Source organism: Belonocnema kinseyi, chromosome 2 (genome assembly GCF_010883055.1).
Source record: "Belonocnema kinseyi isolate 2016_QV_RU_SX_M_011 chromosome 2, B_treatae_v1, whole genome shotgun sequence".
NCBI lineage: Eukaryota > Metazoa > Arthropoda > Insecta > Hymenoptera > Cynipidae > Belonocnema > Belonocnema kinseyi.
Genome location: NC_046658.1, coordinates 149,597,406 through 149,613,596, shown reverse-complemented (window position 1 = coordinate 149,613,596; position 16,191 = coordinate 149,597,406). Strand labels below are relative to the sequence as shown.

Here is a 16,191-nt window from a genome sequence, read left to right as displayed (position 1 = left end):
AAAATTAAAATTCGAAAATTTTTTCTAAAGCCTCCAGGGGACTTCGTTTTCGCACGAAAAAATTTTATGTGCCCTTATTGCATCCGGACCCACAATTGAATGGTTAAGTTTTCAGTTAAAAAGATTAATTAAAAAAAATAATCATGTTATAAAAATAGTTCACTTTTCTACAAAATAGATGAATTTTTAACAAATAGAATAAAGCTACATTTAAGAAAAAATGATTTTTTTAATAATGTGGACCAAATTTTAGCCAAGAAAAAGGGGAATAATTGGAGAATTAATAATTTTAAATGAAATTATTGTGGGTATCATATTGAGTACAATAGAAAACGATTTTTAATTTTTTAATCAAAGCGATGAAGTTTCAACCAAGAAGATTAATTTTCTATTAAAAAGATGAATCTTAAACAAAATAGATCCATTATCAAATAAAAAAATCGATTTTCAACCAAAATTTGAATGTTCAAGTTTTTGGTTGAAAAGATTAATTAAAAAAATTGATAATATTATAAACGTAGTTCACGTTTTCACAAATGAGATAAATTTTAAATTAAAAGAATAAAACATCGTTAAAAAAAAATGAATTTTTTAATAAAGTGGATCAACTTCAAGCCGAGAAATAAGGGAACAATTGGGTAATAAATTATTGTGAGTATCATATTAAGTACAATTTGAAACGAATTTTAAACTGAAATGATAAATGTTCATAAAAAATGAATTTTTAATCAAGCGGTTCAACTTTCTACCAGGTATAATTCTTTTTTGATCAAAAAGATGAATTCTCAACCAAGAAGATTAATTTTCTACTGAAAAGGAATAAGGTGGTTTAATTTTCAATTAAGCATAGATACATTTTCAACCAAAGAAATGAATCTTCAACCAAAAATATTATTTTTTAAGAGAGTGGTTAAGTATTCAATCAAGTAGTTGAATTTTCAATAAAAATATAAGAATTTCCAAACAAAAACTGAACAGTTGAATTCTCATTGAAAAGATTAGTAATAAATAAAAAAAAATTAATTTTTCCAACAAAAAGATGAATCTTTTACTGAACTAATGAAGCTTCAACACAAAAACTGAATTTTTAATAAAATAGTTTAATCTTCAACAGAGTATAGTGAAATTTTCAACCAAGAAGATTAGTTTTTTAACAAAAAAAAAAGTCTTTTTTCAACAAATTGGTTAAAACATCCAACCTAGTATTTGAATTTTTAACTAGAAAAAATAAATGCAACCTTTTCTCATTTAAATTAAAAATCTGCATTATTTTAAATACCAATTAGTAAATTTTTGTTCTTGAAAATTTATCTTTTCTGGTTAAAAATTCAACTATTAGTTTAAATGTTTGAATATATTTGTTAAAAAATACTTTTTTGGTAGAAAATTAATTTTCTTGTTTGAAAATTTTACTATATTTTGTTGAAGATTAAACTATCGCGTCCGAACGTGCTCGATCAGCGATGGAAGGCGGAGATGTATAATTAATTTTAAATTGTTTGAAACAAACGATTATTTAAAGAATAAAACAATGTTTTTTACTACCGAAAATTTTTTTAGCGTAAAGTATACTTTGCTAAAACAAATTTCATAACTCAATTATTGAATTTCGATGAACCGTTTTTTTGCAAAATTATTTTAGGGGAATTATTTTGACATAAAAACGAATCGAAAACTGTGGAAATTAATTGAGAATAAAACTATCGATATAAAAGTGGCACATTTGAGATATGTTGACCCATTATTGACCCAGTATTGGACATACTTTTCACATTGTCCCAGTAATTTTCGGCTTACCTTAAATTTCATAAATTTCAAATAAATTGTTTTCATTGGATGATGTACAAGAAGTTAGCAAAACCATTTGGTTTTTTCAAAAAAAAAAAGTTGTGCTGGATTGTACGAGGTTTATGCCCAATTGCGCCGCAGAAAGATTATTTTAAAAAGTCAAAATTTTAGTCAGAATGCAAAAAAAATCTTTTTCAATCAAGAAACGCCAATTTGTATTTTCGAAAAAAAATAATATGCTGAATTGTGCTAGGTTTGTGCTCAATTGTGCCGGAATTTTTTTTTCTAAAGTCAAAATTTGAACCAATATTAAGAAAGAACCATTTTTTGTGACATTACAAAGAAGAATTTTCAAAATACGAATTTCGAAAATCTGAAAGTTGTTCTCCGTTTTGGTACGCGTGCAAAACAATTCTTGCATTACACACTATTTACGCAGGTCTTTATTTTCATAAGAAATACTTTTATAAGAAAACTAGTATTTCATTAAAAAATCTCGAACTAAGTAAAAGGTGGGTGAAACAATAATTGTTTTGCACGCCTAGCACAACCCAACACAACTTTCAGATTTTCAAAATTTGCATTTTAAAAATTTTTTTGATTTCAAAAATTATTCTCAGGAAAAAGAAGCTAGTATTTCATTTCAAAATATTGACTTGAGTAAAAAGTATGCTGGGCTATAATTGTTTTGCACGCGTAGCAAAATCCAACAAAATTTTCAGATTTTCAAAATTTGCATTTTGAAAATTTTTTGATTTCAAAAATTATTCTCAGGAAAAAGAAACTAGTATTTCATTTAAAAATATTGACTTAAGTAAAAAGTATGCTGGGCTATAATTGTTTTGCACGCGTTGCAAAATTCAACAAAATTTTCAGATCTTCAAAATTTGCATTTTGAACATTTTTTGATTTCAAAAATTATTCTCAGGAAAAAGAAACTAGTATTTCATTTAAAAATATTGACTTGAGTAAAAAGTATGCTGGGCTATAATTGTTTTGCACGCGTAGCAAAATCCAACAAAATTTTCAGATTTTCAAAATTTGCATTTTGAAAATTTTTTGATTTCAAAAATTATTCTCAGGAAAAAGAAACTAGTATTTCATTTTAAAATATTTACTTGAATAAAAAGTATGTAGGGCTATAATTGTTTTGAACGCGTAGGAAAATCCAACAAAATTTTCAGATTTTAGAAATTTGCATTTTCAAAATTTCTGGATTTCAAAAATTATTCTGATGAAAAAGGAACGAGTATTTCATTTTTAAATATTGACCTGGGCACAAAGTATGTGGGGGCTATAATTGTTTTGCACGCGTAGCAAAATCCAACAAAAATTTCAGATTTTCAAAATTCGCATTTTGAAAAATTTTTTGATTTCAAAAATTATTCTGATGAAAAAGGAACTGGTATTTCATTTACAAATATTGATCTGAGTAAAAAGTATGTGGGACAATAATTGTGTTGCACGCTTAGCACAATCCAACAAAATTTTCTGATTTTTAAGATTTGCATTTTAAAAATTCTTCTATGTAATGTCACAAAAAACGGTTTTTTGTTAATTTTGGTTTCAATTTTTACTTTAGGAAAAAATGGTTGACGTTACAAATGAGCACAAACCTAGCACAATTCAATATATTTTTTTTCGAAAAAAAAAAACAAAATAGCGTTTCTGGTCCAGAAAAGTTTGTTTGGCACATTGGCTCTAATTTTCATTTTTTTAAAACAAAAAATTGCAGCACGATGGACCACAAGCCTAGCAGAATTCCGCACAATTCTTAGTTCTCCAAACAAACAAAAAATGGCGTTTCTAGACCAGAAAAGGTTTTTTACATTCTCATTATTTATGATTGAGAAAGTATTAGAATTGTTGGAAATTTGACATCACAGTTTTTCAGCGGATCTCCACGTTTCGAGACACCCTGAATCCGAAAATGAGATTTTCACGATGGCGTCTGTCTGTCTGTCCGTCCGTCCATAAACATGATAACTCTCGAAAAAATGAACGAATCAAATCCATCTTTGGCACATTTTTTTATGGTCCTAAAAGAAAGGACAAGTTCGTTAACCAGCTATTTTTGATAAAAATTCAAAAGGTGAGCGCATTTTGAAAATTTTTTAGATCACTTTTTTCTGAATTTGAAAATTCTATGTATGGATATTTATAGTATCAAAAAGAGCAAACAATTTATCCTCATGACTTTTTTCGATGAAAAGAAAATTCTCAGAGATATAGCGTTTTCAAAATTTGTTAAATCAACCGAAAATCAAAATTTTAAGCCAATAAACGCACGATATAAATAAAGCTCAAGAAAAGAAAAACATTTATTTTTAGAAGAACTACAAGATTATCATAACAAATTTTTGGATTTTCTTAAAAATCAAAAATTCAAATTTTGATTGCACAAAAAAATAATGAAAAATAAAAAATTCCATTTTGTAGACAAACTATGTAGGATACGAAAAACGACGAATGAACAAAAATTGTTATCCCAAAAAAGATCTACAATTTCGTTAAGAATCACTTCTTGATAGGACACGTACCTTTTGTTTTATTCGTGAAAAATAACGTCGAAAAAACAAATAAAGTAAAAAAAAATGTATGAGAAAACGACGAAAGTTACGAGTAAAAAAATCCAACAAAACCTGTTTACAAATTTCTGTCGGAAATCGAGCTTTGAGAAACTTAATCTTTGACTATACTTGATTAAGTAGGCAATTCAGAATATGAAGACGCATATAAATACTGTCACATAAAAGAGATATTTTTGATAAAGTTTTTTTCAAGCATTCCAAATGCAAAGAATAAATATCCGAGCGCGAAGCGCGCGGTTAGCCATTATCGAGCGCGAAACTGAACCGTCGTGCGCCTTAGGCGCGCTCAAATGAGCGAGCGAAGCGAGCCGCGCGCTCGCTTTTTACAAAAATCATTTGCGGCAAAATTGGGCACAAACCCAGCACAATTAGGCACAACTTTTTTTTAAGCAAAATGACGTTGCCAACTTCTTGTACATCATTGGATGCGTCTAAATTTGAAATATAAAGGAGAACTCTGAACTCACTTCAAGGCCGTGAGGGGTGCTGAACATCTTGTCACATTTGACACAGCTGTAGACATCGCCAAGGGGATGCGGGTGGTGAAGTCCATGAGCAGCATGTGCAGAATGCAGACCTGGATGACCGGGATGAACTCCCCGAAGGAGTGGATGAAGGTGAGGAGGGAGAAGGTGGTGTGGCAACAATTGTGGGTGCAGGTACGAGAGTGGGTGGTGATGATGAGGAGGAAGGAGGCCACCTTGAAGGTGCAATGGCGGATACAAGATGGACGATGCTGCTGGAGGATGCTGCTGGGTTGCGCCTAAGGATCCGTTTGGACCCGTTTCACGAGGCGGTGAAGAGTTTTGGAGATGAGCCGACGGAGGATCTGGCCTCAACAGAGCGCTCACGCTGAAGTTCACGCCCGTTCTGTGCAATTTCATCAAAAAAAACTCTAAGTTATTTTAATAATTTCTTATTTTTTTTAAATTAAATGAATGTTTATAGCGGCAGCATTTGACAGGGTTATTAGCAACTGTACTATAAAAAACACAAATATGAAAACACATACAGCTGTCATTTAACTTTTTGTTTTAAACGAAAGCTAATACAATTTTGCATCGAACCGATTTTTAAATATTTGTTAATTTTTTGGTTTATTGAATAACAAAAAATAACCATTTTTTAAATAAATTTGTATCGTTTTATGTATTTATGAGTAAAATGCCGCTTTTTTGACGGAATTAATAGCCAGATATTTAGCAATACTTTTTTGCTATGAATCGATAATATTTGATAATTGTTTAACGAAACTTAATCAAGAAGTGTACTATTTCGCTATTTTTAAACATTTACACCTGTTTTTTACATTCTCATCCTGATGAGAAGGTATTGCTTTTATGTAAAATTTCACTTTGTTGGTTTTCATCAAATCTCCACGTTTTGAGACCAGAAAATTTTCAAAATCCAAAAAAAAAATGAATATTTAAAGTGAAACAACGTTTAATACGAAAAAAAGTCAGAGGGAAGAAAAATGTTCATTTTTGAAAGCCCGACAAGCTTATCATGACAACTTTTTGAATGTTGTCGAAAAGTTGAAAATTAAAATTTTGATCATAGAGAAAATAATGAAAAATCAAAAATTCCATTTTGCAGTCAAACTGTGCACGAAACGAAAAAAAATGAATTATCTAAAATTGCACGCCCTGAGAAGATCTACAAATTTTGTCATTCATCAATTTTCGATGTGAAGTTTTTATTTTTACTCGTAAAGAACAGCATTAAAATTAAAAAATAAAACTTTTTAGACAAACGACACAAGCTATGAAAAAAAATAAATAGGCAAAAGGTTCTCCTCCAACTAATAGGAAAAACTCATTCAAATTTGTTATGAATATTTTTTGGTAGGACACGCAATTTTTGCTTTAATCGTGAAAAATAATATTTAAAATTTTTAAAATGAATTTTTGGAAAAAACGACACAAAGACGACAAAAATTAATAGACAATAGTTGTTTAACCAATAAATATCTACACGTTTGTTATAAACTCTGGTTATAAAAATATATTAAAAGTAAAAAACTAATTTTTTTGGAAAAAGGACACAAAATACAATAACATTATATTTAACAACATTTTTCGCGTAAATTGCATCTACATTTAATATAATCAAATTCGATATATGGTAAAATGACAAAAGTTGCGTGAAATGTTTAATAATAATTCTTATTTTAATAAAATGTGCATTTTTTAATAATAAAAATAAGACAATAATAATAATTTTGCTTCAAGACTAATGTATATTATGAATGGTAATAATATAAATTGATTGAAATGATATACATTTTTTAGGTTGGCTAAGAATGAAATTTAATGAAAAATAAGAAAGGAATATTAAAGTAATCATTAAAAAGGAGATTTGTACTTTATTTTGCAATATCTGAATAAGCAGCTCCAGACGAAATCAAGTACGAAACATGAGATACTTGATGAGAATGTGTTCGTTAAAGCCAAAGGAGCTTCAACAAAAGAGAATTCACAATCACAAAATGACATTAGTCTATGCTTTGATTTTTAATTTTAAAAGGCTTCCACATAAATGTGGGATAAACAGAAAGACCGAGCGCGAAGCGCGAGGCCAATATATTATCGAGCGCGCAGCGCGTGAACCAACAATCAATTTTTTTAATTTAAGTATTCTTAATTCACTATTAAAAAATAAAACATTGAAAATGACCCTTTTTCAAATTCACCAAATTAGATTATTATTAATAATAATTCTATTTCTAGTTGAGAAAAATTTGTTTACTACATTGTTAATAAAAATTAAAGTAATGGATCGTTATCGAACTTAAAAAAGTGTAATGTGCTACTAACAGATGTTTACAAAAAAAAAGTTTAAATGCAGAAAAATTGCCAAATAATGCAATTGTTAATTAAGTTTGGTACAACAATTATCAAATGTTATCTAATCATGACAGAAAATCATTGCTAAATAACTGGCTGTTAATTTCATGAAAAAAATCGGTATTTTATTTATAAACACATAAAATTTAGACGATTAAGGGAAATTCAAATCTGAAAAGAACTCAAATTTGAATAATTTTCCACAAACGGTGTTTATAAAAATGGTTATCGTTAGATTTTTTATTATTTCAATAATTAAATGTCATTCCTAAATTAATCCGCAGCACTTCTCAACAAATAATTTTTTTCTGATAACCCCAATGAAGAATTTTTTATGAGTTTTAAGTAACTAAAAATCTTTTGTCGAAACTTCTACCAAAATTTATAATTATATTTTAATTTGAATGAAATATAAGTAAACAATTATAAAGATTTTGAAACATTTCAAATAATTTCCTAAAATCTCGAAAAAGAATTTTGAACACCTTAAAGTAAATTTGTTCAATTTTGCAAGAATAACAAATTTTAGGAAAGATGAAAATTTGTCTACAGATTTCTAGAAGAATTTTTAATGATTTTTGGTTTTTTAAACACCACGCTTTTCAAAGATTATCTAAAAAAATTTTTTTTAAAGTTCAAAAGAATTTTAAAATTGTCGAAAAATAATCTGGATGATTTAAAAGCATTTTTGTCTTCATTTTTCTGGTCCTTTTCAAACTTTTACGATAAATTTGAAACATTTGATAAGATGCTGAGAAGTTTTGCAACATGAAAAAAATATTTAAAGCTTCAAAATATTTTTTTAAATGTTAATAAAGGTGTCCATTTTCCAATATCTCGAAATAAAATCTTGAAGTATTTAAAGGATTTCTTAAAGATTTCACTCGAATAACAAAAAATTTCTTAAAATTTTGGAGAATTTTCAAGTATTTCAAAATATTTTTAAATATTTAAAATGTCAAAATAAGTTAAAATTAAAATAAAAACACATAATTTAAAATAAAATCTAGATTCTTCGATACAGAAGTACATTTTTTAAAAAATTTTTCGGGACCTTTTAAAATCTTTAAGACAAATTCCAATCATTTTATTATTTTATATTTTATAAGATATTTATAAATTGTGAAATATTAAAAAAATATTTAAAGCTTTAAAATATTTTGTTAAATGTAATAATAGGAAAAATGTATAGAAAGATAATATTTTCATATGTTTCAAAATTTTTCAAAAGATTTTGAAATTCCAAAAACATCTGGAAGATTTAAATAAACATTTTTTTAATTTGCAGAACTTTTTATAAGTTTTAGAAAAAATTTGAATTATTTTAAAACACATTCTAAAAAAAATGTCTAAATAAGTTAAAATTTGAAATTAAAGCACATAATTTAGAATAAAATCTATATTGTTAGATACAGAAATAATTTTATTTTTTATTTTTCGGGACCTTTCAAAGTTTTAGAAAAAATTGGAATCATTTTTATAAGATATCCAGAAGTTTTAAATTATTTACAAAATATTTAAAACTACAAAATATTTAAAGCTTCAAAATATTTAAAAGAATGTTAATATGGTTGTAGATTTTCTAATATTTCAAAATAGAGTTTTTAAGTTTTTAAAAGTTTTTTTAAAAAGTTTTTGATAGAATGAAAAAAATGTCTAGAGATTTTTGGAAAAATTTAAAATGATTTTTTAATTTATAAAATTCGTGTTAAAGAATGTTTCTAAATATTTCAAAATATTTGCAAAGATTGCATAAATTCACAAAAAAGAATCTGGAAGATTTTAGTGCAACTTTTTTTATTTTGCAGAATTTTTTACAAATTTTTGAAAAAATTGGAGTCATTTAAAAATAAATTAAGAAAAAATGTCAAAATAAGTTAAAATTTGAAGAAAGAAAAACGAATAAAAATTTACAAGTTTTTTAAATAATACAAAAATATTTTCTTAAGATTCCTGCGTGAATTGAAAATTGTTTTATTATTTGCAAAAACGAATTTCAAAAAAACATTTTCAAAGACAACTTCAAAAGATATTCAGAAGGTTCGGATGTTTTGAAAATATTGAAAAATAATTTAAAATTTAAAAAGATTTAATAAAATTTGATATTCCTAAAATTGTCAAAAGAAAGTCAGGAAGATTTCAGGGGAATTTTTAATTTACTTTGCCGAAGTTTTAAAAAATTATAGGAAAAATTTGAATCATTTCTAAAGTGATTGAAATAGCTCAGATCGTTGCAGAGTTTTTAAAACCATTTAAAAATAATTTACTGTTTGTAGTATTGAGTCAAATTAAAAATGATTGGGTACATTTTTCTAAACTAAAAAATGAGATTAGCTAATATCAGCAAATCATGAAAGACAAAATAACAATGTACCTTATTTGGATTTTACCTTTTCGGGGGATGAGATGATAACGTGATTCGTGGGATTGAAGCCGGGGAGGGTGGTGAGGGTGATCTCGTAGGACTACTAGTTCCTTCTCTTTCATCTTCGTCACCAACTTCCTCCACATCCACGTCCACTTCTTCATCTTCAACATTGACGTCCACATCAGCGTCCCTGTTTTCCGTATGAAGAGAGTCTGGACTAGGGGAACGCGATGGAGATGGACTTCTCGTCGCAGGTGACCCCACAAGTCGACCAACTCCAAACGATAATCGATCTTTAAAATAAAGTATAAAAAACGCCATAAATAAACATTTCTTGATTAACGAGAATTATAGGAAAATCAAAAAGTACAGTCAGATACTTTAATAGTCCTCCCTTCTATAGCTTTCCCTTCTACAGCTTTCCCTTCTATAGCTCTCCCTTCTATAGCCATCGCTTCTATAGCTCTCCCTTCTATAGCCGTACAGAGAATTGACGCTGCGCCTAAGGTAGGTGCAACAGGAGCTACGCGGGATGCGCGGGGTCTAAGGTTGTCAGTCAAGCGAGCACTCAGGCGTGAACAAACAAAAGTAGAGCAGGCTATAATGAGTTAGTTCTCACCCACCGTCAGTCACAAAATCAGTGCTATAGAAGAGTTTCACCGTGGTTATTTATAGCGTATCCGGGTATTATCGAATTTTTAAACTGTGAAAGGTAAATTTTCAACCAAAAATAGCATGGTTGAACTTTGAGTTAAAAAATAATAATTTTAAGTTATTAAAAAATATATTTTTTACCAAATAGTTGATTTTATTAATTAAAGTATTGAACTTTCCAAACAAACTGACGAAGTTTCTATATAAAACAGTTCAATCATCAAATGAAAAACATTAAATTTTGATGAAACAGTTGATTTTATACGAAAAAAGACGAAGATCCAACTAAAGTGAATTTATTTTTCATAAACAAAAACGTTTTTTTAACTAAATAGTTCAATTTTAATAAAAATTTTAATTTTTACTTAAAAAAGGACCAATGTCGACCTAATTTTTTAAATAAAACAGTCTTATTTTCAATTAAACAGATGAATGTTTGACTGAAATTTTGAATCATGAACCAAAAAATGAATTTTTAAGAAAGAAATTCAAATTTAAAACCTGGTTGTTAAACTTTTAACCTCAAATATAAATTTTCAATTGAAGGGATTAATTTGCTACAAAAAAAATTTAACAAGATTCGAGCATTCTTAAACATGAAGTTAAATCTTCCACTAAAAAAAAAATTTGAATAAAAGTCAAGAATTCTATATCAAGCAGTTGAATTTTTGAAAAACGACTTTTTTCATTTTTAAGAAAGTAGTTTAACTATTTAACTTAGCTGTTAAATTTATAAAAAAAATCATTAATTTTTACCAAAAATGACGAAATTTTAACAAAAATCAAGAGTTCTCAACCAAAAATTTGAATTTTCTTTCAAACTCACGATTTTTCAACCAAAAAGTTAAATCTTTGAGAAAGAATTAAAAAAAAAAAAGTTTAACTGTATCACTTAGTTGTTAAATTTTTGAACAAAAAAATTAATTTTCTAGGGGAAAAAAATTAACAAAATTCAAGAGTTCTTAAACATATAGTTAAATCTTTCACTAAAAAAAAAGAAATTTGAATAAAGGTCAAGAATTGTATACGAAACAGTTGAATTTTCGAAAAACGATTTTTCTTTAATGTTTAAGAAAGTAGTTTAACTATTAAAGTTAGCTATTATATTTATAAACGAAAACATTAATTTTTTACCAAGAATGACGAATTTGTAACAAAAGTCAAGAATTCTAAACCAAAAATTTTAATTTTCTATGAAAAAACTCGAATTTTCAACTAAAAAAATAAATTTTTAAACAAAAAGATTAATTTTCTGCCGAAAAAACGAGTTTCTAACCAAATTTAAGACCTCTAAATAACAAAGTTCACTTTTCAACTAAAAAAATGTATTTTTAAACAAAAAGATAAATTTAATACCAAAAGAGACAGATTTTCAATCAAATTCAAGAATTCTAAACCAAAAAGTTTAATTTTCAATCAATCTCAAGATTTTTCAACCAAAAAGTTAAATCTTTGAGAAAGAATTTTTTTTAATTAAATAAAAGTTTAATTGTAAAACTTAGTTGTTAAATTTTTGAACAAAAAATTAATTTTCTACGAAAAAAAAATTTAACAATATTCAAGGATTCTTAAACATATAGTTAAATCTTCCACTAAAAAAAAGAATTTTGAATAAAAGTCAAGAATTCTATAGGAAGCAGTGTAATTTTATAAAAACGACTTTTTTTAATTTTTAAGGAAGTAGTGTAAATATTAAACTAAGCTGTTAAATTTATAAACAAAAACATGAATTTTTACCAAAAATGACAAAGTTTTAACAAAAGTCAAGAATTCTAAACCAAAAAGTTTAATTTTCAACTAAAAAATATGATGTTTCAAAGCAAAAGATTAATTTACTACCAAAAAGACAAATTTTCAATAAAATTTAAGAATTCTCTAACAAAAAGTTGAATTCTCCACAAAAAGTGTGAATTTCAAATTAAAAAGGATGAATTTTTAAACCAAAAAATTAATTTACTTCCAAAACAGATGAATGTCAAAACAAAAATATTAATTCATTGCCAAAAAAGACGAATTTTTAAACAAAACAAAAATTAATTTACTATCAAAAATTGACGAATTTAAAAAAAAACTCAAGAATTGTGAACTAAAAGCTTGAATTATCTTCTAAGAAAGAAGAATTTGTACATAAAAAGATTAATTCACTACCAAAAAAACGATTTTTAAATAAAATTAAATAATTTTCAACCATAAATTTGTTGTTTTAAATGAAAAAATAAATTTTTAAACAGAAATATTAATTTACTACTAACGAAGATGAAATTTTAATTCTATTCAAGAATTCTTAACCGAGAAGTTTAATTTCCAACTAAAAAGAATTAATTTTTAAACAAAAATATTAATTTTGCAATTACTGGACCCCCCTCCCCCTTCTACTTGTTACCACCGTAGCTTTTGTAAGACCCCCCCCCCCCCCAAGTAGTAACGTTGTTTATGGACGAACCTTAAGACATGGCTACAAATATTTTTAAAAAAATTACGTAACACAAGCCTTTGGGATGGGGACCAAGAAATTTTGTTGCAACCTCTTATACGGACCAAGATAGGACTAACAAACTGGTAAGAATGTGGTACACAATTTATGGATTCACAATTTAATTAATTTTTTCAGAGCACAATTGCGGAATACAAGAGTTGAATGAAAATTTGTTAAGGACAAATGAAAACGCTGCAATCTTGTCTGAGAAATAAGGGGCAACAATGCGTATTAGGGGTGGTTGAGGGGTGAAAGGTGAAAGCAGCGAAAGAGAATTCCGTGCAAACATAGTGTCTTCTGGCAAAAAGGCTCTACAAGAATGAGATTTGAGTCACGTAGCAGCTTTTCTGGCAGGGGTTGTGTAGCACTAACGAGGCATCGCGAGGAGAAAGCGGAATCAGAAGGGCTAAAAAGAGGCCAGGATCAGGACGAATGGAGCTTCAGTCTCCTGAGACGTTTCACTTGAAAAATAACTATAATCTACGTTTTTGTTTTTTCATCACATTTTTTATTTAGCTAATCAAGAAGAGATATTACGATAAATTAAATACTTTCGAAGCTGATTTTTCAAATAACATTTGCAATCTTGACGAACTTTATCAAAAAATTTAAAATCTAGATAAAATTGCAATTGGAAATTTAAATGAGATTGAAACCAAATGCGATTCATACAGTACCTTTATTAAGGCAAGAAAAATTTGAGCAGTTAGGAACAGCAACGAAACCACGATGCTCTTTTTCTGTTACCTGAGAATCAAAGGAGGTCAAAAGGCGAATCCGTTATTAAACATACTCACCGGATATTTTAGGTATCATGGATTTGCCTGTTGACTCGCATTTTATTCTCAAGTATTAGGGATAGAGCATCGTGGTTTCGTTGCTGTTCCCTTCTGCTCAAAATGTTTTTACTTTGATAAGGGTGATGTATGAGTGATTTATTATTTATGTTATTAGTTACTTTTTTTTTACACATAGTTTTTTATTGTGATTTGATAATAATAAAAATAAAGAGCACGAACGAAATAAAATAGCGAAGGAAGAGGATAAGGTTGGTTGCCTTCTCATTTTTGTTCCTCCTTTTTAATTTCTGTCCAAAAAAAAAAGAATTCTTTTCTTTTTTAGAAAAATTAGTATCTTTTTTCAAATTGCAATAGAAAAATCTTATTTGACATTAATTTTATTTAACCAAAAGGTTGAATTCTCAACTAACAAGTTGAATTTTCCATTAAAAAACTTGATTGTTCAACTAAAAAATATGAATTTTTCAATAAAATGTTGAGTTCGCTGCAGAAAAGTTTAATTTGTAACAACAAAATTAATTTATCACCAAAAAAGACGAAGTTTCAATAAAATTCAAGAATTCTCAACCAAAAAGTTTAATTCTTAACCAAAATTTTGAATTTTTAACTGAAAAGATGCATTTTTAAACAAAATAAATTAATTGACTACAAAAAAAGTTGCATTTTTAACAAAAGTCAAGAACTCTAAACAAATAAACTTGAATTTTTAAATACTAAATAAGAATTTTTAACCAAAAGATTAAATTACTATGAAAACAGACGAACTTTTAATCAATTTCAAGAGTTCTCAACTAGAAAGTTGGGTTTCTAACTAAAAAAAATAAAATTTCAAATAGAAAGATTAATTTTCCACCGAAAAAACGAATCTTTAACAAAATTCAAGGATTCTCAATCACAAAGTTGACTTTTCAACGAAAAAAGATGGATTTTCAAACAAAAAGATTAATTTCCTGTCAAAAAAGATGAATTTCTAAACAAAAAGATTAATTTACTGCCAAAAAATATGAATCTTTAATCAAAAAGAGTATTTTACTACCAAAAATGACGATTTTTTCAAAAAAAGTCAAGAATTCTAAACCATAAACTTGAGTTTTTAACAAAAAGTTCAAATCAATGCTTGAAAAATAACTATAGTCTACGTTTTTGTTTTTTCATCCTATTTTTTATTCAGCTACTGAAGAAAAGAGATTCCAATGTATTAAATGCTTTGGAAGCTGATTTTTCAAATACCATTCGCAATCTTAAAGAACTGTATCAAGAAATTCAGAATCAAAATAAAATTGCAATTAAGATTTAATAAATTTAAATGAGATAAAAATCAAATTAAAAATCCAATTTAACGTCCCTTTTTTTCTTTCATCTTTTTTATTTTTATTATTATCAACTCACAATAAAGAAACATTTGTAAAAAATAATCACCAACGTTTTAACATGTGTACGGGACCTTTATTAAGGCAAGAAAAATTTAAGCAGGCAGGAGCAGCAACGAAAACACGATGCTCTCTTTCTGATACCTGAGAATCAAATGAGGATAAAAAGGCAAACCCGTTATAAACACACTCAACGGATATTCTCGGTATGTTTATAACGGGTTTGTCTTTTGATCTTCATTTGATTTTCAGGTATCAGGGAGAGAGCATCGTGGTTTCGTTGCTGTTCATCCCAGCTCACATTTTTCCTATTTTAATAAGGGTGCTGTATGAGTGATTCATTATTTATATTATTGGTGATTTTCTTTACAAAAGTTTTTTTACTGTGATTTGATAATAATACAAAAAAGCGAAAAAAATAAGACAGAGAAGGTAGAGGATTTGGTTGGCTGGCTTCTCATTTTTATTCCCTCTTTTTTATTTAAAAAAAAAAAAATACAAAAATTCTAAATTTTGCTAAATTTAAGTCTGGCATCTTCTTTTTAAGATGAAACTATGAACATAATTAATTATTGCTATTACCAAGCATAAACATTTTTTTCAGGAAAATGTTGGCCCACTATTCTTACTTAAATTGAATAGTTTATTCCTACTTACTACATAAAACACTATACAAAAAAGTTAGGCAAGAACTTTTAATTTCATCTCCGCGAGTTAGCATCTTTTTATTATTTTTATCTCTCTGGGATGAAACCTTGTCAATAAAATTCAAAAAATTTTAACCAAAAAGTTGAATTTTAAATTAAAAAACTTAAATTTTCAACTAAAAAAGGTGTATTTTTAAACAAAAAGATTAATTTACTGCAAAAATACTAAATTTTTCAACAAAACAATTATTCACTGCAAAAAAGTTGAATTTGTAAACATAAACATTAATTTACTACAAAAAAAAAAACAAATTTTTAATAAAATTCAAGAATTCTCACTTAAAAGTTTGAATTTTTAATTTAAAAAAATGAATTTTGAAACAAAAAGATTCATTTATAGCCAAAAAAGATGCATTTTTAAGCAACAAGATTATTTCAGTGCAAAAAAAATTAAATTTCTAAACAAAAGAATAATTTACTACCAAAAATGAAGAATTTTTAAGAAAAGTCAAGAATTCTGATCTTTCCAAAAAGATGAACTTTTTAACAAAAAAAATAATTTACCAATAAAAATGACGAGTTTTTAACAAAAGCAAAGAAATATAAACATATTCTAACAAAAAATTTAATTTACTATAAGCAAAGTGCGAA

At 26.9% G+C, this 16,191-nt stretch overlaps 1 protein-coding gene across 1 annotated transcript in view; it reads right to left on the bottom strand.

Annotated features, from left to right (window-relative positions):
- The window catches only part of LOC117167998 (zinc finger protein 287-like), a 95,672-nt gene that overhangs the window by 51,880 nt on the left and 27,601 nt on the right, over nt 1–16,191 (bottom strand). The window contains exons 3-4 of the mRNA XM_033353309.1: nt 9,616–9,886; nt 4,847–5,249 (exon numbers count right to left, since the gene is read on the bottom strand). Of these exons, the coding sequence (XP_033209200.1) occupies nt 4,847–5,249; nt 9,616–9,886 (674 nt within the window). The remainder of the gene's footprint in view (nt 1–4,846; nt 5,250–9,615; nt 9,887–16,191) is intronic.